Source organism: Podarcis melisellensis, assembly GCF_964234715.1.
Source record: "Podarcis melisellensis genome assembly, chromosome: 3".
NCBI lineage: Eukaryota > Metazoa > Chordata > Lepidosauria > Squamata > Lacertidae > Podarcis > Podarcis melisellensis.
This window is the reverse complement of record NC_138530.1, coordinates 80,681,011-80,706,422: the sequence shown is the minus strand read 5'-3', so window position 1 is coordinate 80,706,422 and position 25,412 is coordinate 80,681,011. Positions and strand designations below refer to the sequence as shown.

Sequence of the window (25,412 nt, the reverse complement as noted above, 5' to 3'; positions counted from 1 at the left end):
AAATATTTTATCACACACACACACACACACACACACACACACACACACATATATATATATATATATATATATGGCCAGTATTGGATTCCTATATGTTATCAGATATTTGAAGAGGCTCTCAAAAAGGAGGTACAATCATTTATCTTGTCAAATTTATCTTTATTCTCCACTGAGGTAAACATAGTCTTCCCTCATGCAAGTATTACTTGTTTGCATTAATGCACACATGGAATTCTATATTGGGGCAAATGTGTTTAGAATCAAGATGTATGTGCAGAATTTCAATTGTGTACCAAGTTTGTTTTTAATATCACAACATGCATCCAATCAAACTGATGCTATTAAACCTAGGATCAAATTGGATTCTTGAGATACTAAACACATAATAGTATGGAGAATCTGGGTTTGCATTAATTACTGAAAATTATGCTTATTTTAAGTGTTTGTGGGTTGTATCCAATGGTTATATGAACAGAAGGTAGCTGGATCTTTCTATTTTTCACGTGCACAAAATTCAGGTGATTGTCCCCTCCCACTGCCCAACCACAGACTTGTATGACACACCCCAATGCTAAGGAAGCCCCCATCCTCTGGTGTGTGTCTTCAGGGGCTTCAGGAGGGCCATGGAGGCAAGGGAAAGAGGAAGATCAGTTGTATAAGCTTCTTATCACTTACACAGCCACTGAATACAACCCTAAATATGCAAGTTTAATAATCTGGGTGGTAGTGGTAGGAAAAGGTCATGTTGAATTTTGAAGACTTTGAAATCCTTTAAGGAGGCATAATAGCCACAAGTCTTCCATGGGAACAACTTGAAATGCCTGATTTTACATCAGTATGTTCCTTGATACTGTTGCTCTGAAAACTATTGATTGCCTAACACTGGAAAGTTTTTTTCAGTTAAAACCTGCTTCATCAGAGTTTGGCAATTGGCACTAGATGATAGGTTAAACCAAGAATGCAGGCAAGCTGGGGAGAAAAATGCAGATACTGTACAAGCTTGAAGAGGTTTGGTTTCTATTTATTTCTCATGCAAATCTTAGGGAGAAGACACTTCTGCCTCCTTCTGATCACTCTCCATTTTGGATTGATTCTTTGAACCTCGTCTGACACCTTTGACTATATCTGCAATTTGTAATTTTACCATTGTTTGTTTCATACTTTGTTCTGTCAAAAAATTCAACAACAACCATCCACCGTCACAATTAAGATAATTCCTCAGTGCTGTCATTAAAGATTCATGGAACATGCCAACAACATTGAAATCCATGCTGCAAAACTGTATTCTGATTGTTTAGAAGAGAAGTATTGCATTTAATACAACTTTTATTGCACAGCAACAAGCAAACAGAGCCAGAGATAAGAGCACTGGACTAAGACCTGGGAGTTCGGGGTTCTAATTTGCACTCAGCCATGAAGCTCACTAGGTCACTTGGAGCCAATTACTATCTTGTAGCTTAATCTACCCCACAGAGTTTTAGAGAGGATCAAATGAGGAAAAGGAGAACCAGACACACCACACTGAGCAACTTGGACAAAAGGTGGAATATAAATGTAATACATACATAAAGAAATGCAAGCAAAACATACAAAGAAGAGGATTATGAGGTAAAAAAACAAAAAATATATGTGAACTTTATCTGAATGTACTAGTATTGTCACATTAATAATACCTTGTTTTTTAAAAAAATATCACAGACAGCTTCTGCAACTTAATGTAGCTGCAATCCTATGCCCACTAACTTGAGAGTAATGATCCCAAATGATCTCTTACAACAATCAACCCAAATATTAAGATAAACATTGGAGCATCACCTCTGAGTCCCCCACATTTGTTGAGGCAAGTGGGGTGCAGAGGACGAATACAAGCATTTTAATTTGTAGCACCCCAGCTTTGGAAGATGCTCCCTAAGGTGTGACTCCTTGGCTCTGAATCCTATGTATTTAAGAACCAGGTAAAATATTTTGTCCTTTGGGCTAAAGAGTTATTTGAAAAGACTTAAAGACTGCAATCCTAAATACAGAGCTTATTATTAGTCTAGATTCAACTAATGTGGTGCACTAGCAGAAGCCAGTGCAAGGGCTCCTGGTAGCACAGTGGGCTTCATCTTCTTCCTCTCCCTCCAATCTGCTCTGGAGGGTCAGGAAAACCTCCCCGCCCCCCACTGAGCAAGGCATGGCGGGGAAAGTGGGGGATTGTTCAATCTGGCAAGTAGAAATGCTTGCTGATGAAACACTCAGAAGTGTGTGACGTTGAATTCGCCCCTAAATAATATTGATAATGATAATAATAATAATAATAATAATAATAATAATAATGCTTATTTATTGCCCAATACAAAACATCTCTAGGTGATTTACATTTACAATTAATAACCTTTAAGTTTATCAATAATACAACACTGCTCCCAAGGAAATATAACTGGGTATATACCAAACATTTAAAGCTTGTGGAAAAAAGGACGGAAATTCTGTTTGCAAGTTGTCTTAGCATGGGAGCCACTAACCAAACAATTATTAAAAACAAAATAGGAGTATGGTAACTAAAAATTCAAACCAAATGTCCACATGTTAATTTAAAACCGAGAGCTATTTTACGCTGTGGCTTTTGTAGCATGGGTTTTTCTAGCATGAACATTAACATGTGTAGGTCCCAAGCAATAAACAAGAAGAATGTTAGGAGAAAGTTAATAGGTTTTTGTTTGTTTTTTTGGAGTGAATTGTTTGGTTGTGTTTCTTTAGGTGATCTGAAAAGATAACCAGCTTGTGTAAATGCACTACAAAGCAAATGTCTGTTTATTAGTGTCAGATCAATTTCAGGGGGCATGTTAAAATAGCATGAGGGTTCATTCACTTTCTAGTGAGATAAAATTACTTTCAAAGGAATTAGGTTTGGATGCTGGAAGGATTCCAGTGGCAATTAGATATTTATAGCAAGCACTACTGTATGTTGCGTATTCCTGGTGAAACCAGAACACAACCGTGTGCCCCTCTATTTGATAGCTATTCATGGCGTGATAAGAAGCAATTTTAAGGCCGGGGTGAGGATGACCTTAACTAGTATATTCATGGGATAGTATTTCGCTAAGATTTACTCAGAGTAGACACACTGAAATGTATGGGCATGACTAAGTTAGGTCCATTAATTTCAATGGATCTATTCCAAGTAAAACTTACGTTTAATACCAACCTCTGATCTGCTTCCCTGAAAACCTTTTGGCATGCTTCCTTTTAACACATTGCTCCATTCCCAAGCATTTGGGGAGATGGATTATAAATGCAAAACTGAGAAACAATTACTTGTTCCTGAATCATGATACTCAATGACCATACACTTTATTCTTTTTTACATATATGTTAGCATAATGTCAGGTTAGCTACTCCTTGAATAAAAGTGCAATCTTACATATGCTTATTTGGATGTAAGTTCTATGAAGGCAGGACTGTGTTTTTTTAATATAAAAATGACAGATGGAATTACTAGGCACTGGCAGAAGCAAAGGGGACCAAGATACCTCCTATTACATCAGTCACTCGGCCACAGAACAGGTAACTTTATAAATTAACTTATTAAAAAGATTGTAAAACATTACATGTAATACAATAATCTATTTTTTTTTCCCTTTGGAGGGGGGCGCAGGTCAGGGAGTCCCTTCTAATTCCTGGATCCAGCAAGGGTTAAAATCTAAAGCAGTTTGTGGACTTTCCTTTATTGGAGGTTTTTTCCTTTATTGGAGGGGGTTGAACTAGACAAGCTCGGGGGGGGGGGTCCCTTCCAACTTTACAATTCTATGGTTCTATGATTCAATTGTTGGAATAGCCAGGCCAGTTTTTTTTGGTGAGTTAATGGTCCCTATGTATGAGTTGTTAAGGTAACAAAGGAAATGGCTTTGGGTCGGAGAGACAATGGATGGGCTCCCTCCCTCACCTGGCAGGTAGTGAGAAGGATAATAGCTGGAGTGGTGTGTGAGAGCTGAGCTAGAAGGCGGCAGAAGCATGAGATTGGGAGACATGCTTGATTTCTGGGAGAAGCAAGACCTTCTGGGGTATTAATGCTGTGAGCCCTTCTATCATAGGCTCAAGTGTAAATAAACCATATATAATAAAGACACCACAGTCTCTGCTGTCCCTCATTCCACGGAAACTAGACCCTGGGTAAACTCCTGGAACCCTTGGAATCTTGCACTGCTCAGAGAATGGGGTGGTGTGCGATACTATAACTAAATTGCATGGAGAGGTATGTCCCTGCTCTTCAATAAAGGTGAGACCACTACATACTATCTTCCCATTTACACAGCCAGTTTTATAATGGAAGCTTATGTAAGTCTTATGGCACTCAAAAACAAGAAAGATATATGAGCTTGACTTGGAAGAATGACTCACTATGCACTCTTGTATCATCAGTGAAGAGATGTTAACCAAAAAATGTCAGTAACCCACAACAGAAATAACAAAACATAGCAGATACTTCCAAAACACAACCACTGTGTTTTAACATGTTTTCCTTTCTTTCCTTGTTTAGTTTGGAAACTCTTCATTGTGATGGTTTTGTTGTTTAACACTTCTTGTGTTTTATCGCATTATAGAAAAGACATGGAGGAAATTCTGTCGCTTCATATTACTGAACTTCAAGTGTACAGAATACCAAATATAAGACAGCAAGTAAAAGAGCCTAATTGTCTCTTCTACTGTGCTGGACTCAGCTAACATCTAGCTGTGAGGATAAAGAAAAGCAGAGAACATTTACTGAAGCTGCTGCCTCTACATCATTTGTCTATAGCACGGATGGGGAACCTATAGCCCTCCAGATGTCATTGAACTACAGTTCCCTTCATCCCTGACCATAGGCTGTGCTGGCTGGAGCTGATATGTGTTGAAGTCCAAGAACACCCGGAAAGCTACAGTTCCCCATCCCTGGTCTACAGCTTAGCCATCTCCATGTGACTCATTTTTGGTGTCTTTTTGGGTGTATGGGTGACAAAAGAGATACTATTGCAAATGATTTTAATTTTTTTTGCCTATCTGCCATACCTCAGCCATATTTTTCCCCTGAATGTCACTTGGAGAGGATTCTGCTTGGCTCACTTAGATGAGTCTGCTATCAAGCTAAAACTGATAATACCAATACTAATAATACTAATACTGATAACAAAATCTTGTAGAAAACACTACATTAACAATGAATGTGAAATGCAAGCGAAGCTAAGATAAAGCATAGTGTGGGTGTTGAGAATATATTTAACAGAAGCTAGAGATCAGTCTTGGAATACGCTAAGTAAAAACAAGAGGATGGAACTTGCTAATCAAAGGATATGATTTTTAATGGCTTCCATCCCATTGGATAGCCAATACATGGTGATATGATTCCATTTTCACATTATATTCAAAAAGTGCATTTATGCTTCTTGCGCTGCTTGTGACCTGCATGGATACTGTTGATTTGGGATATAACACAAGAAGGAAATCGATGGTGGTTTGGGCATAATTTTTAGCAATGCAAGCCATTTATTTTTAAGGCTGTGAATATGTGTTCAAACCACTTCAGCCATACTCCTAAAATGGCTTAACATAGCTTCATCCCAATTCAATATTCCAGCTTGTCATTAGGGACTTATTTAGCAGATGTGACAAGGCCCTTTGTGGGTTGTGGTTACTGAGGGGAAAACACAGTTCTGCCCTGTAAATGTTACAAGGCTGAGCTTGGCTCTGACATTAAAAACTGTTTACAAGGACCTCGTTCCAAATGAAACCCTGTTGACAGGGGTGTCACTTAGAGAGATGAGGGAGGCCCCCAGTCAGGGCTGGCTCAAGACATTTTGACACCTCAGGCAAATCACAAAATGGCACCAACCTGCTAGGGAATTAGAGTTTGAGTGAAGATCTATACCAGGAACAAGCTGGGAATCAAGAGCTACATAGGGAACAAAGTGGGAAATCAAATCAACCTCACCTGATGGTTGAAGTGCGAATCAAAGGAGGAGAAAGGGGTCTGCTCTGAATCACACCAGGAGAGTGCAGAGCCCAGGAGACCTCAGAGAGCAGCCCATGCCTTTTCCTCCCTAGGGGTGGGAGGAGACCAGCAGTGTCACCTATAGAGGCAACACTGAAGAGGTTGTTGCTAAGGAGGAGGCAGATCTGGCCTCCAAAGAGCATGCCACAACCGTCACTGCAACTGTGGCAGTAAGCAGCAATGACCAATGCATTGCTTAGAGGCTGGCTCTGCTGCCCCTGTGGATCCTGCCGTCTGAGACGGTTGCCACACCTTGCCTAGTATGTGGGCCAGCCCTGTTCCCCAGTACCTTTTGCTGTCTATGCAGTCACATTCCGTGTGCAGAATCTGACCATACTGGCAACGGACTTGGCAACCGTTCACACTCCATTTTTCACGTTGGGTTGTCCACTCACTTCTTGTCTGCCTTCAGTGCCTTTTGAAGAGCAAAGGTGTGCTTTCAATATATTTCCCTTCACCAAGAAAGGTTAGGACATGCATATAAGGATAGGAAACCACTTTTCCCCTTCAGCTTTAAACAGTTCAATTCTATGCAAAACTTCTTTTTAGCAGGTCCCACTGATTTCTGTTAGGCTTATTCTCAGGTAAGATTGCGGTCTAGATGATTTGCTGATCTTTAAGGTATCCCAGCACCGAGTTCAACCAGAGTCCATCTATCTATTCAACCACGAAGCTCACTGGGTGACATTGAGGAATTTCCTGGACATATCTGGAATATTGCATTAGGAAGCAGTGTCTGGGCAAAAATTCTTATAAAATGTTCAGGACAATCCAGATGTATGGCAACCTATGTTGGCAGTGTCATTTTTTGCGACCTTCCTTTAAAATAGCTCAAAAACTTCATTTGGGGGGCCAAAACTAAAAAAAGCTCAACAACTTGGGGGGGGGACCCTAGCTCAACAACTTTGAAATATAGCAACCAACCTTCCACACCCTGGTTTGTTGTGAGGATGAAATGGAGAGGCGGAGTAGGAGCCACGTTCAGCTTCTTGGAGGAAAGGAGAGATATAATCACAGTAATAAAAATGCCATTTGTCGTTTACGGGCAACAATAATGAAAGTTACTTTTAACATAAGGAAATTATATGACTGATATTTTGATGGAATACTTTTCTCTTTTTGAGGCGCGGGGGGGGGGGGGGTCGGCAACCACCACCGATCTTGCCCCGCGCCAAACGGCGCCCCCTGTTCCTCGTGACCCTCGAGCAACATCGCCAAGCGGGCCGGGCGCGGCAAGCGCGGGCCACGCCTGTCCTCTTCTGGCTTCGAGCTGGTATGGGAGGAATGTGCCCCTCTCAGCCTGTTGCTCCCTCAGCAACTGCTGCCCCTTCACGGCTGGCGGTCGCGGCCCGTCCTCCCGCCTCTTTCTCCCGCGCCTCCTCCCTCCAGGCCGCCTTTCTTCCCCCTCCTTTGGCGCGTCCCTTCCCCGCCCACCCGGCAGGGAAAGACCCTGGCGGCTCCCTCTCCGCCGCCTGCAGTCAGGAGCCTCGTCCAGAGCTGAGAGGCTGCTGCTGCTGCTGCCTCCGTTGAGGGCTGAAAGTCCTTTCCAGCTTCCTGGGCTTTCTGCTTTGGGCTTCCAGAAGAGGCTCGCTGCAGGGTTGGCTCGCGAAGAGCACCGTCGTGGCAAGAGGCTTGGCGAGCGGGGCAGGTATGGCGATGGCCCGGGCTCCGTTTCAAGGGCGTGTTGCTCTTTGCAGCACCTGAAAGGCGAGGTTAGCGGTTCCTCCTGCGTGGAATCCCCAAAGCGACACCTGGCAGGGAGGGAAGCCCCGCTGAGCCGAAAGGGATTTCGCTTCGGATTAAACCCGTTGGCACTGGCACACCTTCTGGGGCTGCGTTTGTGTGGATGGTCTCTCTGTGTTGATACTAACGGTGAATGAGTTCTTGATTTTGTTGGAGCCAATGGTGAAACGGATATACACTTGATCTTGATCGGGAAGCAATATTTAATAAAAGGGGGGTGGAGGTGGGGGTTTCCAGATCTTCGGGGGATACCATGAAATTGCACATCAGCAAATGATGTTGCAGTCCCATCCATGCACACTTTCTTCTGTGTGCCATCGAATTCTAGTCAATATGCCTAGGAGCAAACTGTTAATTTAAAAGCTCCCTCCACCCTCCAGCAAATTAATAGGGACGTTTCAAAGACACATCAAAGTTCCGCTTCATGGCAGTGCTAGAGTTTGCCCAAATGAGTGGCGGCTCTGAGCTAGACATCAATCCTTTATGTTCAGCGGATGCTGCTGGACAGCATTCTAGGAACGGAGAGCATCGCTCTGTGACTCCTAAGAGGGCGATGGGGAGGAGAGTGAGCAGGAATTTAAAAGTTTGCCCTTAGACTGCAGCAGGGGGAAAGCCTGGGAGCTGTATATATTGCATGTGCTCCTAAGTTGGGTTTATGCATAAGTAAAGAGAGAGGCACTAATTTTTATCAATAGCTACAATTTGCGCAGTTGACAGCCAAAAAGCCTTGATTTAAGTGTCTACTGTGCAACTTTGTCCTTGCAAGCGATTTTGCTGCTCTGGAATAGCCAGCTTTTAAATGCAGAACCAGCCGCAGAACTAGCCATGTCTTTCCTTTTTGGAAAACTGACACTAATTTTATCCAGATTGCTGCTTCTAGCACTGACAAGCTGTGTGTTGGAATCACAAAAGTCTCTTGACTAAGGTTACTTATTTGATTTTCGGCCTCGGAAGCCTTGTTTAAATAAATGAAATGAGCTCAGGAGAAAGAGATGGAGAAGCTGAAAGAGGGGGAGAAAACCCTAAAGAGCGGTTACACTTAAATAAAAATGACAAAGGGATTTTGATTAGTCTGTAATAGAGAGTAAATGTGAGGCTGTGTATCTCCTTAGAGCCTTTGGCTGGAATGAGTTGTGGTTTCTGCAAGTTCAAAGAACACTAAGCAGAATGAATTATATGAATTGTTAAAGCCAATTTCCATCTATTTATGTCTTCTTGCAAGGTCATTTTTATAAGCTTCGTGCTTAGGTACCGACACTTGGTTATACAGTATGGTGTTCCAAAAGTTGAAGAAGTCCTCAAAATGGGTCCAGTTGTGCCATGTTTTATATATGTCTCCTATATTTTATTCTAATAGAGCTGGTAATAAAGATTTACAAATGAGTAGATAATGTACAAATGAGCATTTGGATCGTAAATAATTCAACAACTACCCAGCTGTATGTTACTTCCCGTGGATGCAGGCGGAAGAATTTAGAAGAGAAAGTTACTTCGTAACCTATGAAGGATGCTCCTTAGAGACTTCATCACAGGTCTTCTTACATTGCAAAGTGTAAGGAGATTAGCGCTGACAGCACTAACCTTAAGAACGTAATGAAGCCGTCACCAGAAACAGAGAAATAACAGTTTCTTTGCCAACAGCAACTCTTTCTCTTCTTGCAGTGGTTTCAGACTTTTTCAGGGATCTGCTAATGGAAATTCATCTTCCTTTGGGACTCACCTGTCAACTGCATAACTGAGAGTTTGGTTGCAATTTCCATGCCTGCCCCTTCAGCCTCTGTAGCATATGCTTATAACTGGACACTGATGACCCATGCACAAGGTTCCTGTGGCTTTTGAGCCACTGTTTTGGAAACTCACCACTCTTATTATACTTGGAACATAAGTTGTTAAGGAGGGAGGGAAGTAACTGAATTTTCTTGAAGGCTTTTAAGATCCAGGAATTCCCTGCAAATAACCTTGTAAACTATAAAAAGTACACCTTCTGGTACAGACTTCAGTGTTTAATGCTTCCTCTCTAAAACATGCCATGAATTTAGCAGTACTATATGCATAAGCCTGTCAAAAGAGTGGTTGTCTGGTGACAGGTACCATTCTACTGATTCCTTAAAATAACAGTGTGTGCTAAAATGTGTCTTCGTGCATAGGTGATGTATATGAAACTGAGTAGAATTCTGGTGCTTACAACCCAAAATCTTCTTGCCACCTACTTGGTGTGCTTTTGAGGTTGTTTTGCAGTGTAGGCATCAAAGATAATTTGCAGAAAGAATAATTTAGCCTCGCTTGCACATAACGCTAAGCCAAACCAAGAGCAAGCAAGTGGGCGCCCAGACGTTTGCGGCCACTTTGCTCCTCTTCTGGCCTTGTTGCTACCATGCTATACAGAGCTGAGTCATGTTTGGACAAGTATTATATATGAATCTGGTTTGTCACCTTCAACTGCAAGTGGTAATCCAAGAACAAACCTTGGTTATAGTCCATACTATCACAGGCCCAAGTTTACACATAACCAAACCAAACCTTGGATTAGGTCTGGGTGGGTAGTGCAGTGATCACAGGACTAGAGGAGGAGTGTAGAAACTGTGATTTTCACTCTGGTTACCAGCATACTTGTTTGTTCTTGCTGAGTCATAGGTTGGCTTAGAATTATGAATACTCTGGACCACTGTATAGTCTTAGTAGTTTTATGAGAGTGGGCTGTAATATGGAATGTAAATTCTAAGGAAGGGTTGGAACACAGTAACCTGGAAACTCAAGTATTAGGTAGGTAAAGGGACCCCTGACCATTAGGTCCAGTTGTGGCCAACTCTAGGGTTGTGGCGCTCATCTCGCTTTATTGGCCGAGGGAGCCGGCATACAGCTTCCAGGACATGTGGCCAGCATGACTAAGCCGCTTCTGGTGAACCAGAGCAGCGCACGGAAACACCGTTTACCTTCCTGCCAGAGCGGTACCTATTTATTTACTTGCACTTTGAGGTGCTTTCAAACTGCTAGGTTGGCAGGAGCAGGGACCGAGCAACGGGAGCTCACCCCGTTGCGGGGATTCGAACTGCCGACCTTCTGGTTGGCAAGTCCTAGGCTCTTGTGGTTTAACCCACAGCACCACCCATGTCCCTTCAAGTATTAGGTACCCTAATATAAAAGGAGAATCAGGTATAGTTAGGCTACTGGAGTGGCTATAAAGAACACGACACCTTTATGCCATCTTCCAAGGGCAAACCTAGGTAAAGTGTTTTGTGTACTGAGCTCTTGTGTATTGAGCAAATTTATATAATATGACAGAGAAATTCCCCAAAGATCTTGGAATAGGGTAGCACCATAACCAATTACAGTAGGCAGTATATAAATATTTATTTTTTTAAGATGAAGGGATTTTCACACCTATCCTAAGGGAGGCAGCTGCCATCCTATAACAATATTACAGTAAGTTTCTGAAAAAATAAGATGGTACTTTCATTGGGGGGGGGGTGGAATAGTCTGAAGTGTGCTAAGCATTTTTCAAAATATAAAATAAGAAGTGTAGCCCCCTAAAAGAAAACAACACAGCAAGCTATGTGGGACAAGAAGCTAACCTGGAAGAGAATACCATATTCCAGTAATAGTATACTCAAATGAAGTACAGTAAGAGTCTAAAAAATAAAAGTTTCAGCCTTCTAGGGAATTCATAAAGTCTATTATTGGATATGTCTAGATTTTTCTGCCCTCTGGTGGCAGCACCACAAGCATACTTGCATGTTTAAAAATATGAAAGGAAAGTTAAAAGGAAGAAAAGCAGTATTTATTTACTGTAGTTCTTAGTCAACTCAGCCTTCAGGAGGGGTCAAAACCAGTAAGAATAGGCTGAAAAGCAAATATAAGAGACACTGTCAAATTTATAATCTAGTTAAACATCTTAAATTAAACACTAGCAGCCTGCTCCCAGTTTACCTCTAATGTATTCCCAGTCTGCCTTAAGTAGAAGTCTTATAATGTTTCCAGATGATGAACTGCAAAGGAGAATAAGTTCCATGATTACTTTTTAATAATAAACTACTAAATATTTACTAGCATGCAAAACTTTCAATATCATATCTCTGTCCATTCATGTGGGGCTGATCCAGATGCTTCACCATCAAAATGCCCACAACTGGGCAGGAATACATGTGTGGTCCCTTTTAAGAAGCTGTGCATTCCTCTACTTATAGTGGCCACTGCCAAAAGAGAGGAAAGGCATGACAAAAAAAGAGCAGGTGCAGATTTGCATATAATATGCTCATGCAAATTGATATGTACAGATTGAAATTTAGAAATAATGACTGAAAATTAAGTGGAAATATGGGGGAAGACAGTGGGGAAGGTTATGTCCAGATGAGCTCAGTCTGTTGTCAAGGTATCAAATGTTGATGGCCAGCTTCAAGGCCGACAGTCTCTCTTCTTATGGTTCTTTATTTTTAAACCAGGCTCGGGCTGGGCAGCCCTTCATATAGAGGATGCCATGAAAAAGAGGACTATCCTCCTGGCAGCCCTCCAACCAGAGGACTATGTTCGGTGGAATGGGGCGTATAATCACTCTACCTGCAAACCAGAGTCAAGTGAGTGGCAAGGTGAGCTCTGGCCCCATTGCCATGGCAGCACAAAGTCTAGGAGGTTCAGCAAGAAGCTAAGGAACTCTCCAAAAGATTGTGCTTGTTTGATATGGCAAGTGTGGGTGTGAGACAAAGAAAGACACTGCTCAGGGCTTTGCTTCTGGGAGACAAGGCTGAGGAGGAGGAGGAGGAAGATCTGGGTGCTTTTTCCTTCCATTCTTGGGGCCAAACGAAGGAGAACTCAGGAGGGCCAAAGAGGGAGGCAGGAGCTACAGCTAGAGCAGCTGAGGAACACTAAGAGTCTCCATTAAATCACATGTACCAAACAGCCAGAAGCTAATTGCAAGTTACCTTTCTGAGTTTGCTGTAAGCAGGGAATATATATTTAACAGACCGCAACGCAATACAAGAAGCTGGTGTGGTCTTTGTGGCAGTGTCAGGGCTGGTTTCAAAGAGTTGCAACACTCAGCCTGTTTTACTATAAAAACCTTCTAAGGGAAAATAAACCCTTAACAACCCCAATCAAATAGGATCACCCCCATTAGGAAGAACTTGGGGGTAGTTCAGAAGTTTGAAACTGTTCTGTATGGTGCAGACCTAGCTGCTCTTCCAGCTGGATGGAGCACCCAGTGCTGCAGGGGACCTTTACTTTTGTTACCTTTAAGTTCCTGCTGCTGCTTCTGGAGTAAAGTTTGTGTGAGGATTAGAGCCAGTGCAGAACAGTGGTTGGAGCATTGGACTAGGGACTGGTATAAAGGTAAAGGGACCCCTGACCATTAGGTCCAGTCGTGACCGACTCTGGGGTTGCAGCACTCATTTTGCTTTATTAGCCGAGGGAGCCGGCGTACAGCTTCCGGTTCATGTGGCCAGCAGGACTAAGCTGCTTCTGGTGAACCAGAGCAGCACACGGAAACGCTGTTTACCTTCCCGCCAGAGCGGTACCTATTTATCTACTTGCACTTTGATGTGCTTTTGAACTGCTAGGTGGGCAGGAGCTGGGACCGAGCAGTGGGAGCTCACCCCGTTGCAGGGATTTGAAGCGCCGACCTTCTGATCAGCAAGTCCTAGGCTCTGTGGTTTAACCCACAGCACTACCCACGTCCCACAGGGACTGGTATACTGTAGTTCAAATCCCCACTCCTTTCCATGTCATTTTCTGCAAATAATAATAATAATAATAATAATAATAATAATAATAATAATAATAAATTATTTATACCCCGCCCATCTGGCTGGGCTTCCCCAGCCACTCTGGGCGGCTTCCAAAAGAATATTAAAATACTGTGATACATCAAACATTAAAAGCTTCCCTAAACAGGGCTGCCTTCAGATGTCTTCCAAAAGTCTGGTAGTTGTTGTTCTCTTTGACATCTGGTGGGAGGGCATTCCACAGGGCGGATGCCACTACCAATAAGGCCCTCTGCCTGGTTCCCTGTAACTTGGCTTCTCTCAGTGAGGGAATCGCCAGAAGGCCCTCGGCGCTGGACCTCCGTGCTTAAGGCAAGGATATAGGCAGGGGTTCTGACTTGGGGCGCAGGTTATGGGTGCCCAGTGACGCCTGCGACATCAGCAATGCTTCTGAGACCTCATGGGGTCTCAGAGGTCACATCTGAAGCCTCGCAAGACCTCCAACGCAATTGGAAGGGCCTCCAACGTGGTCTGGGAGGTCGCGTCAGTGTTCTGATGCAACTTCTGGTAGAAACCGGAAGTTGTGTTGGAGTCCTGCATTGTGGGTGCCCTGGCACCCAGAGCCCCCTAGACCTGGTGCCTGCGGATAGAGGGATAGAGGCATTTTTCTTTGCCCACAACTTCCTCCTTGCTGACATTGTTGGAAGTGGAGTCTTTAGTAGGGCATGGAGAGAGGGCGGGAATGGATCTGCTGTTTGTTAAAATGATCTCCTGCCCTGCCTAATATTTAAACACCACTCACTGGACTGGGGGAGGGAAGCTGAGTTGCTTCACAACTGACTGCTGTGTCCTTGCTACAAGAGATCTACCTGCAGAGGCCTGTCTTGTCATGTGGATTACCATCAAATAAAGACATGTGTACACCCCGATTCACATAGCAAGATCCTTAGGCCTGCTGCACTAACAGATATGTTTTGAAGAAGGGATTTTGCTAACTGCTGTAGCTACACAAACCATTTCTGGATTGTATTGCTATTCCAGGAAAATAGTCCAGGTAATTTAAAAGCCATAGAATTAAACTATCATCAAACCCACATTTCAATAATAGCTACTATCTTCCTTATTCTTTATTTTAGAACTTGAGCCACATCTTTTGCATCTTTTTCACCTTTTCTTTAGCCTTTAATTCTGAAAACAATTATTATTTTTAAAAAACCTTTAATGTAGACTTCAGCCCTTTTTGAACTCTGGTATATATAATAACAACAAAAGGGAGCTCTTTATCCTGATCTGCACTTTAATTACAATATTGAACCATAGAGTCTAACCAGATGCATGTCCTTAAATGCCTAACTCTTAAAGTATAATTAGAGGTACTGCCATTTCCACACATGTCTGAGGCTTCCATAGTGGTGAATGTATAAAGTGGGAGAGGAAAGCAGGCTCTGTTTTCCAAATGGCAGAAGTCACTGCATTTGTTAATATTGTAATGCATCAAATTCAACCTGTAAAAAGTCATGTTTGTTCCATTTACACAGTTCACTGGCATTCAGCAGGCGTGGGCATGATTTACTCTAAGTTATTAAGAATGCTACTTGACTTCAGGATACCTTGGGTTTTCTCCTTCCTTAACTTCCTTGGAATGCCTGGGTCAGGCTTGCAAATAATTATTCACCTGATCACTAGTGATAAGAATGGTACTTAGATGCCCAGTCAGGGAAGTTGTTCTTTTTAAAAACATTGATTTTTCTTTTACATCACAAATTACTAGTGCTCCAAGTTCAAATGAAACAGTGAAGATATACGGTAAATACCCCATTTAAGTTGACAACTCTAGGCACTACCAATAGTAAACATTAGTATGTCCTCTAGGCCCAGTTATCCTTTCATGCCACCAGTTTATGTACTAACCACTGTACTGTAGCATACTTTATTACAAAACAACCTATCTTTCATTTATATCTTGAGATGTTCTTAGTCCACCTATGGGAAGCACCATCCAGCTCTCTGTAGGCCCACTAAGTGCCAGGGAACCCTGTCCACTTTCCCCTACTGCCCAGATGACTAGCCATTACTGTTCCCATCCTGATAGGCAATGTGGCAACAACTATTTTAGCTATGTTGGGATTGCTGGGGAATGCACATTAAAGCTTGTGTTCTCCAGCACTGCCAATGCAGCTGGGGAGGGGACAGATTAAAGTGTGGGTGGGCGGGACAGAAAGTTGAAAGAAGATGTCCCATCCCCCCCCCCATTAAGTCCTTCCCCACCGACTGTCAAGCAGCTCCACTTGCCTGTCAAAGTGCTGCATATGGCCCTCAGAGGCCCACCTAGTCCATGAAAATACCTTGGTATTCATCTATTCATTAAAAATATATATATCCTGCCCTTCACCATAAAACAGTTGTGGGATGGGTTACTGCAGATAAAATTAAAAGCAATATTGGCCGGTGCTGCTCAGTTAAAGGCCTAGTGGAAAAGAAATGCTTTTGACCTCACACCCGAAAGTAATTAACATTGGTGTGATGTAAAAAGGAAGGAAGGAAGGGTCTCCATGAGTGTGTGTCTATAAAGGGAGGAGACAATAGGATTCCACAAGATTCCTAAGCAAAGCAGCCTAGCATAGAAAAAGGAAAGGAAATAAAATGAGGGAAGTTAGGCAAGGAAGGCATGGCATCAGGGAGTCATTGCTTGAAAATCATGCCAGATTGTAGTGAAGGTTATTAACAGGGGTATTTATTCCTGTGAGAAGCAATTCCCACCCCCTTGCCATATAGATCAAGCATGTCATTGATCCCTAGAAGTTAAGATAACTGTGACAGATCTTCCAAGTAATATCTCATCTAGTTTGGCCTTTAGGTAGATAGAAATGCAGTGTGGAGCTGCATAGATGTCCCTAATCTGCCATTTTCAGGCAACATGCAAAGGGTTGTTTTGTGTGTGGGGGAGCAGGGCTGGAATTTAAGCTCTGTAGGAACTTAACGATTTATCATAGTTTCAAAGTCAAGTGGTTAAAAGCAGAGTGAACAGAAAGAAAAATATTTTCATGAATCTTCCTGGCTTTTGCTAGCCAAATTAATGACAATATTGTTAAATGTTTCTATAAACAAATACAGGACACAATTGCAAAGATCTATAAATAGAGAAAGATAATGATTGTGGTCTGAGTACCTTGTCCTACATACAGTATTCAGTTTATTGTCTTTTTAAGAGTGCTGTTGCTATTTTTAAATATCTTAACCATGCTACAAAAATAGTATAATACTTATGTCATCCTTTAAATGGAAACATCTCTGACGCTACAACATTTAAACAAACACTTCTTGTGTTTTGTTTTTAACAGAAAACCAAGAGACATAATGGACCGTGCTCTTCTGTTACTGCTGTTTTCCACTCCTGTCTGGAGCCTCATGAATGGAATAGATGCAGAACAAGATTTCAGCTGGCAGTTAAGAAAAGTACCACAGATAGTGAAAGAAAAAACTTTCCTCCTCGACACTCCTAAATTTGAAGCAAATGCCAAATTGGAGCTGAGTGGAGTGTGTGGGATTGAATGCCAAAGGACTCTCCCGGTGCCACGCCTGTCAGACTTGAAGGAGCTCCTCTCCTACGAGACTGTCTTTGAGAACGGCACACGGACCCTGACTGAGGTGAATGTCTTGGGAGCGGATCTTGACCCAGTGGCAAACACCACCGCCAAGGTGCGCTCCAGGAGAAAGAGGCAGGTCTACGGCACTGACAGCAGGTTCAGCATTTCCGACACGCGCTTCCTGACCAACTTCCCTTTCAACACCGCTGTAAAGATCTCCACGGGCTGCAGCGGCATCCTGATTTCACCAAAGCACGTCCTCACTGCTGCTCACTGTGTGCACGATGGCACTGATTACATCAAAGGCAGCAAGAAGCTGAGGGTGGGGTTGCTGAGGCTGAAATCCAAAGGGGACGGCAAGAGACGCAGGGGAGCCAAGAGGAGCAAGAGGGAAGTGTCAGAGGTCGAGGACCACCACACTGATGCCAAACAGCTGGAACAAGGTCCCAGCAAGAGAGCTGGCAGGAAACAAAAGGCATCTGGGTTGAATGAGAGGAAATCTGAGCGTAAGCCTTCCTTCCAGTGGACCAGAGTTAAAAGCACACAGATCCCCAAAGGCTGGCTGAGGGGCATAACTGGAGATGTTGCAGTGGATTACGACTACGCAGTCCTGGAGCTCAAGCGTCCTCACAAGAAGAAATACATGGAGCTGGGCATTAGCCCAGCTAGCAAAACAATGCCTGGAAGCATGATCCACTTTTCCGGATACGACACTGACCGATCTGGCCAACTGGTCTATCGGTTTTGCAGCGTATCTGAGGAATCCAGCGATCTCTTCTACCAGTATTGTGATGCCGAGTCTGGCTCTACTGGATCGGGGATCTACCTTCGCCTTAAAGAGCCCAACAAGAAGAAGTGGAAGCGCAAAATTATTGCCATTTATTCTGGTCACCAGTGGGTGGATGTCAATGGGGAAGAGCAGGATTACAATGTGGCCGTTCGAATTACTCCTGCCAAATATGCCCAGATTTGCCTCTGGATACATGGGAACAATGACAATTGTGCACAGGGCTAATGGCACCCGGTGCAAGATCAGCTCTAGTATCTGACAGTGCTATGAAGTGAAGAACCTGCAAAAATAAATGCTGAACGTACAATGACCTGCATCTGACTTTATTTGAACTTGAAACCAGCATTTTTCTGATATGCTGAAAACATTTACACAGCATTTAGCAGAATTTCTTTTCGACTGAGTTGTTTAAATTGACCGTGCACTTAAAGCCCCATATTGTATTACTGTATTTATTGTTTTTAAATTGTGGTAAATTCGAGTCATTCATATTATGGAACAGAAACTAATGGCTCTTTCCGTTTGCTTGCATTTTTAAGGAGAAGCGTCTTCTCTATTAACTGGTACTATTAAACTATGTGATTGTTTTGTTTTCAACTTATTTACTTGTCTCAGGGTTCTGCTCCAGTATGTTTTCTATTCTTCCTGTTACACAGGTTTCATGCCCATTATTGTACAGTATCTGAAGGAGAATCCAATTGTGAAACACTGGGATAAGACAAGAAACAAAGCTCTCCCATAACCCTTATTACTGTAGACAATACCTCTTCACATTGAAATGCCTCTGCCAAGTTGGCCTAGTTTAGATCATATGCAAAACCCACAAATTCCTTTTCCTTGAATTCTAAAATAGCAAAGTGGAACTTAATGAATGTAGCATGTCTTCTGTTTGTGGGGGGAAAGGAACCATATGAGTACAATTTAATGCCTGTAAATTCAGTTTTAGAAGATATGCAAAAGTGAGATTATTAGATGTGTATTTGTTTTAACCTGTCACTATTTTGAACAAATCAGTGCCTTAAAAATATAATCATCAGCATCAAGTGATGTTACTTTTGACAAGAGGCAACAATGACAACTACTAATTCAAGTTTTGAAAACAATGGTTAAAAAGAGCTAAACACACCAAAGATGAATAAGGTTGTCTTAAAAAAAATGGGATTATAGGCCCAAGAGGCCATATGCACTTGAGAGTGAGGGCAGCCCCCATTCACCTTACTAGAGAGTAGGGCAGCTCTCTTTTCTTCAATACAAAACTCTGGCCCATTCATTGAAGTGAATGGGGAAGCCTTTACACATAGTTGAGATGACTATTGAATTGGGACTATCCAACAGACTATCTTTTCCTCAGATGGGTTTGTGGGTTGGGTAGTTGTGTTAATTCTCAGCATCAAGAATTACCAAAAGCAGACAATTGTTTGCTGAGTCATGTTTCAACCTTTTGGAAAATGTAGGTTAAATTCTTATGTAAATACATTATGTGACTTATTATATAGCAATAAATCAACTGGGTTCATGTTCATTTCTGAACCTCGACTTTTACTAGAAAAGTATTTAACATGAGCTTAAGTATTGCAAATTTACACATTTCAGTAGCTTTAAAAAAATTATATCAGCTGAGCTTCCTGCTTCAAATGTACTAGTGTATGTGAAAGTTCTTTGTGACAAAGCTGGTTGTCAGGATGCTGTTTAATATGTAACATTAAGATGCATACTCCAGGCCCATATAAGCTTGGTTTTTATTAGCATTACAGTAATTCAGTTTTTAACTTGTATTGATCATTTTTTTTCCCCACCAGTGTGGAAGAACGAAGATTTTTTTTAAAAAATAAATGACTATTAAAATATATATTGATGGCCAAAATTTTTACAAATCATCTCTATATTGTGTGAATGAGATATTATTAAAACACCATTTGTGTATATAATTATTTGGGGATATTAAATTTGGCATTGACTTGCAAATCCACTTTTTTTAATCGTTTCTATTATTGAAAAGTGCATTTGAAAGCATCCCAGACAAAATTAAAATCTGTTATCAAAGTTCACAGCGTTTATATGGAAACATTTTTAATTATTTTAAATTAATTTCCCCTGCAGTATTAGGCACTCATTCTTAAAGCTGCAGAGCACACAAAGTGGAAGTTTTAGCCTGGCCACCTGGTGAGAAATGGAGTACCTGACTCACAGTTCTATTATATTCTAGAAACAACCATTAAAATATATATTTTTTGGGGGGGGGGGTGGATTCATGAGGGTAGCAGGGAGGAATTTATCGCACATTTTATATGTTTTTTTAAAAGCCCCGATTTATTTTCTTGCAACACACACAAGCTATCCACATTAGTTGGGTTCACATAATGAAAACATGAGGGAGAAGAAAACTGCAGAGTAGGGCAAATTGCTGGTAAGATACAAATAAACCTTTAGGCCCCAGGACAGATGGATGGGACCCTCCAAGACACAACAATTCTTTTGGACTGATATTGTCTGTGTGGTGCATATTGTTGACTGCCTGAGAATGGGAGATTGACATAAAAGTATCCAAGACTCTCTAGATGGATGTGTGCGACAGGAAACAGTGCAGCCTTGACATTTGGAGCAGTGTGGGGGTTAAAAAATTGCTAGCCATTTCACTTTGTAGTTTCCCTAATGGACCAGCCACCACTGAGCCAGGGATATGAAACACCTGAGCCCCTGGAGAGTTGTTGCCAGTTAGATAATAATGAGCCAAAGTGGATAAATAGTTTGATCTAGTGGAAGCTATCCTTCTATCCCAGTAAAAATCCAGAAAAAAACACGCTGAAAGCCTACATAACATTTCTGATTAGCAACTCAATGCTTTTAATAATTAGTTCTGTGCCAAAAGCAAATTGCCGCTGAGGTTATTAGGAATTGATGCATTACTGACTATGGAGCCATGTTTTCGTCCTGGGCCTCTGTCTACCCTATATTCAGACATCTATTTGAAAGTACAAATCGGTCTCCCACTTTTATCACTGCTTAATTTAAAGACTTATTTCCTGCATAATCTTCTGCAAAAGACAAACTTTCCATTTTAAATATTCAACAATAATAACTTGCTGCAGCACAGCCAACTGTGTATATCAGGATTAAAGGCCAAGTGACGCAAGCTTTCAACATGCAGACAGGCTGAAATCACCGATGCTGCATGATAATATGTGGCGACGTGGAAGCATTATCTGCATCCTGCACTAAGATAAAGTTCTATTTCCCATACAAGTTTCCTACAAATGCTGGATAAAGTGCAGATAAAGTGCAGAAGGGAAAATGTTAGCTTCCAACTAGGTCAACACAATTCTGCCAACTCGTTTCACCATCATGGATTACTCAAGAGCGGCCCTTCAGATCCCTTTGTCTGGCCCTCAGGACTCTCTCTAGGCCAGGGGTCAGCAAACTTTTTCAGCAGGGACTGCTCTACTCTCCCTCAGACTTTGTGGGGGGCCGGACTATATTTTTTGGGGGGAGGGAATGAATTCCTTTGCCCCACAAATAACCCAGAGATGCATTTTAAATAAAAGGACACATTCTACTCATGTAAAAACACGCTGATTCCCGGACCGTCTGCGGGCCAGATTTAGAAGGCAATTGGGGCTGATCCAGCCCCCGGGCCTTAGTTTGCCTACCCATGCTCTATGCCATACTCCCTCACCTGTCCTGCTTGAGTGTTTTTGCCTGAGTGGGAGATCTCTGATAGCGTATCTTGCTTGCTTGAAGGATGGAGATTTGAGGTGGTGGTGCATAAATTAGCCTATTATACCAATGTAAAATTCACACACAGGTCCCACTGTCTGCCTTCCCATTATGTCCAAATCTCTCTATAGACGCCACAGATTCAGATATCCAAACAACTCAAGTTTTCCCACTTCCATACCTCCTTACTTGTTTGTAACTACATTGGTTGGCAGCAACCATTTCCAGGCAGAAACTACGCAGGGAGAGAAGGGAAAGGGGAAGGGGAGAGAGATCAGACAAATCAGGGAGCAGGAGAGATCTCAACAAATCAGTTTTGCCTTTTTCTCCCTTTTGCTGGTTGGCTGCAGCCATTTCAGGAAGAAATCATAGAGATGTGATTCTCAAACCTTTCTCTCTGGGCCACACTTTCAGAATAAAAAATATGCTTGCACCACACCGAACATTTTATTGCTAAGAAATGCCCTGGGAAACAAAAAAGAAACAACTCGCAGCAGTGTTGGATTTGTAACAAAGAACACAACTGCTTTATAATGGGGCACCCAGAAAGTATAAAACAATGCAGCCACATAAGAACGTGAATTATTCCCAAAATATAATTATAAATGAGCCTCTACGTATATTTACAAACTCAGTGACAGGTGTGAGCTTGTTTTTGTCAGGTAAGCTCATTAATATTAGGTCTAATTTGAGAGAAACAAAAAAACTCATCAGTGAAAAGAAGCCTTTCCCCTTTCTGATCTTTCTTCTTTGTCAAGAGTTAAAAATACTGTATACAGGTTTACACAGTGTTACTGAAGGCAACTGCATTAGTTTACCATAGATGAGACTGATGCTTTAGGCTTGAAATATATTCTTTTTTGTGTAGTGGTGGAATGGGGTATGGACACAGACCGTACAGTCTGAAGGTGCCATTCTCTTACTGGTAGATATGCATTTATCCATAGACAAATTTCATTATTATGGTCTAGAGCCTTAACCAGAACATTAAGACTGTCTTAATTCCCTTGAATTAACTGGCAAGGAATTATATTAATCCAAACATGTACTGTAAATATAAAAATGCATGTTTAAATACTGTAGATTCAAATAAGAATCTATTTTGCCAGGATTTTGTGTCCATTTTAGGCACATTTTTATTGTACATTTTTAATTTTGCACTGAAAGTTTGGTGGGTGGGTGTGTGTGTGGGAATGTGAAAGTTTGTGTGTGTTTATAGGAAATATTTTTGATCCAATTATGCATTGGCGGGAGGAAGTTCAGATGCTGGATTTCTGCCTGTCATGCAGCTGTTAAATACAGAGTGAAAAGAATGGCAGCCCTCTGACACTAACTAGCCTTTACCTCGCCTGATCCCTTAGAGCTTGCTGCTTTTGGCAGCAAAAAACTAGAGATTTAATGGAACTATAAGGGCATTGATTAAGCATTTTGTATGGGGAAATAGCAGTACACAGAGAGTCTACTCTGACCTCATAAATGCTTAAAAGGGGTGGCTTTAAACTGGCTGGTTTATTTTTTCTAGATTTACATAAATCTTGTGAAAACTTCTGTACAGAACACGCTTGCCAAAGGCAGCTCTAGATTACTCACCGAAGCCTACTCCACATCTGGATCTGGTTTCTGAGGAGAGGAGTGATTAAAAAAAGAAAGAAACTTTGGCATAAATAATAAAAGAAACTAAACAGGTTCCAGAACAGGCATTAAATGGCTACCCTTCATTTCTATATACCAATAAAATGCCTCAGACTTCAAACCTTTACACTGCTAGGCCCATTGTGCTGTTACTAAACTGTTACTAAAAACATACAGCAGAAAGGAAGAGAACCTCCAATACGACAATAGTCAATATTGACAACAGACATAAGCAGGCATAAGCAGCTCCTTCATAAACTGGAAGGAGAACTCATGAGAAACCATTTGTTTCTACCAACAGAGGCTTGGTTCTCAATGGGAAGCCACATTGTCAGGCCTGCCTCCTGTGCAGTTGAGGTTGGGTGCAACAGAGACAGGTAGGGTAGTCTGTATCAACAAGAGGTCTCCGAAGCCCTGTTTGGATATCCTAAATGCCTTGTGCAAAGGTGAAGAGTGAAGACAAGCATGCTAGCTCTACCTTCCTTCTTCCCTTATTGCTGTTCCCTTAACCCTCCACAGATTGGTGGCACAACTTCTGCAGTGGGGAGCTTTTTGTAATTGTGTAGGCTCCTTGTGCAATTTAGACCCTTTCAGTGTCCACGTTCTGAAGCCTAAACGAGTGCAGCAGACTCCCTACTTCAGAATATATCCCTCCTAGTCATGGATTACGGTGGTGGAGGAAGGCAAGCTAGCACACTTGACTTCTCAAACAGGAATTAACCTCTGCAAAGATCAGACAGGAAGTCACTTCCCAGATGGATGCAGTGACCAGGCCACTTCCCAATTGTTTATTGCTCCTCTTGCTGCAACCTTCAGGTAGGGACATGTCCTGGAGCTATCTCACCCCCAGTGCCAAGCAACTTTGCTTCACTTCCAGCTATGCCTTCTGTATGTGAATCATGGCAAAGATATGGACTGGCTCTGAGCAGCTTACAGATCCCACAAGTCACTTAAATTTTAACATATTTCTTTCACCTGTTGTGCAATACTGAGATTTAGTCGGCTACCCTGCCCTGAAGGTCTCATACGAAAGAATCTCAGGGTTGTATGTGCAGAGGTGAAATGACTGCACGCCACTGAGGGAACCATCACATGCCCCCTAAATCCACCTCTGATTGTATGGTTATGGTGACTGTTCCCTAGTTTCATTCTCTGGTTAGTCCAGTCAAATAAATCCCAGTCTTGTTAAAGCATCATTTTTTTGCACAAAAGGGAAGAAAGGATGGAACTTCCAAGCCCACAAGGCTCTCCCTGTCACCAAACCATGGTTCGGTAATCTCGGAAAGCATTACATCTGTACCAAGTCAGTGAAAGCAACTCAGATGGCAGCAGATTGAAGTACTCATCCCAAAGTGGAAAAGCCAGCCTTTAATTTTAACATACAAGGTGGAGACAACATTGTAGGCACGTGACAAGTGGCTAAGTCTAAGTGGGCCCTGCGTCTGCCCCTCTAACCACATCAGTTATAGGCTGCTTTGGACTGAAAATGACATGGCTTTCTAACAGCTGGGTGCAGCCATGTACTTTGCTTGTGTCAAGACCACAGTGGACAGCTCTTCTTAGCAGCTGCAAGCTGGCAAGGCGACATCTGCAGAACCCAGGGCCAAATTCATTTTGGAGTCTGCTTTTGGGGCTATATTTGGAGGCTAACTTTTCTGCTAGAGTCTGGAACTATCCATGGACATCCTGAGAGACAATGTAATTTCAAAAAGAATATGTTAAGTGATACAACTGAAGAACACATGCATAATTCAGAAAGCAAGGATCTGTTGATAGTTTTATAGCAGCGCGATCCTTTTCCTATGATCTGAACCCTATATAGATTCAGAAAGTACTTTCAAGGAATATGCCTCAGTAATTTAAGCTTTGTTCATAAACAATGTTATTTACCACCCCCTATTTATTTCTTAAAAATAGATAGTATGGTTGGCACTCACCTAAAGGGTAAATTTCTGCTGCAGTCGTCGGATATCTGTAAGTTTCATAACCCACAGCCTCCCAGAATACCAGGGAGACGATAAGACTACACAGTGCTGGAGAAGATGTTCAGAAGCAATTATGTCAACTTCCCATCTCATCTCAATGTCCTACAGTGAGACCAGGGCTTTGACAGGATTACTGCTTTCTCTGCTGGAAAATCCCCAGAGCAGTGCCGATCCAAGACATTTTGGCACCACCAGGGGAGAAGAGGTGAGTGAAAATTGACATCAGGAACAAGGTGAGGAATAAAGATGGGATCTGCT

At 42.1% G+C, this 25,412-nt stretch overlaps 1 protein-coding gene and 2 long non-coding RNA genes across 7 annotated transcripts in view; 1 reads left to right on the top strand and 2 right to left on the bottom strand.

The window, feature by feature from the left end:
- Positions 1-19,672, top strand: part of PRSS35 (serine protease 35) — a 158,208-nt gene extending 138,536 nt beyond the window's left edge. For 4 of the 5 annotated variants that reach the window (XM_081904881.1, XM_081904883.1, XM_081904884.1 and 1 more), the window contains one exon: positions 16,788-19,672. In XM_081904881.1, coding sequence (XP_081761007.1) covers positions 16,804-18,048 — 1,245 coding nt within the window. In that variant the 5' untranslated portion in view covers positions 16,788-16,803 and the 3' untranslated portion in view covers positions 18,049-19,672. Of the gene's footprint in view, positions 1-6,995; positions 7,659-16,787 lie in introns of those variants that run through there. The other variant, XM_081904880.1, reaches the window with a different exon arrangement.
- On the bottom strand, positions 1,687-2,259 carry LOC309366214. Its single transcript, XR_014166580.1, has 2 exons — positions 2,167-2,259; positions 1,687-2,102 (listed from the first exon to the last, which is right to left on the bottom strand). It is a non-coding gene; the product is annotated as an uncharacterized lncRNA (long non-coding RNA).
- On the bottom strand, positions 11,221-18,508 carry LOC309366392. Its single transcript, XR_014166682.1, has 3 exons — positions 18,430-18,508; positions 11,681-11,739; positions 11,221-11,593 (listed from the first exon to the last, which is right to left on the bottom strand). It is a non-coding gene; the product is annotated as an uncharacterized lncRNA (long non-coding RNA).
- Positions 19,673-25,412: the final 5,740 nt, after the last annotated feature.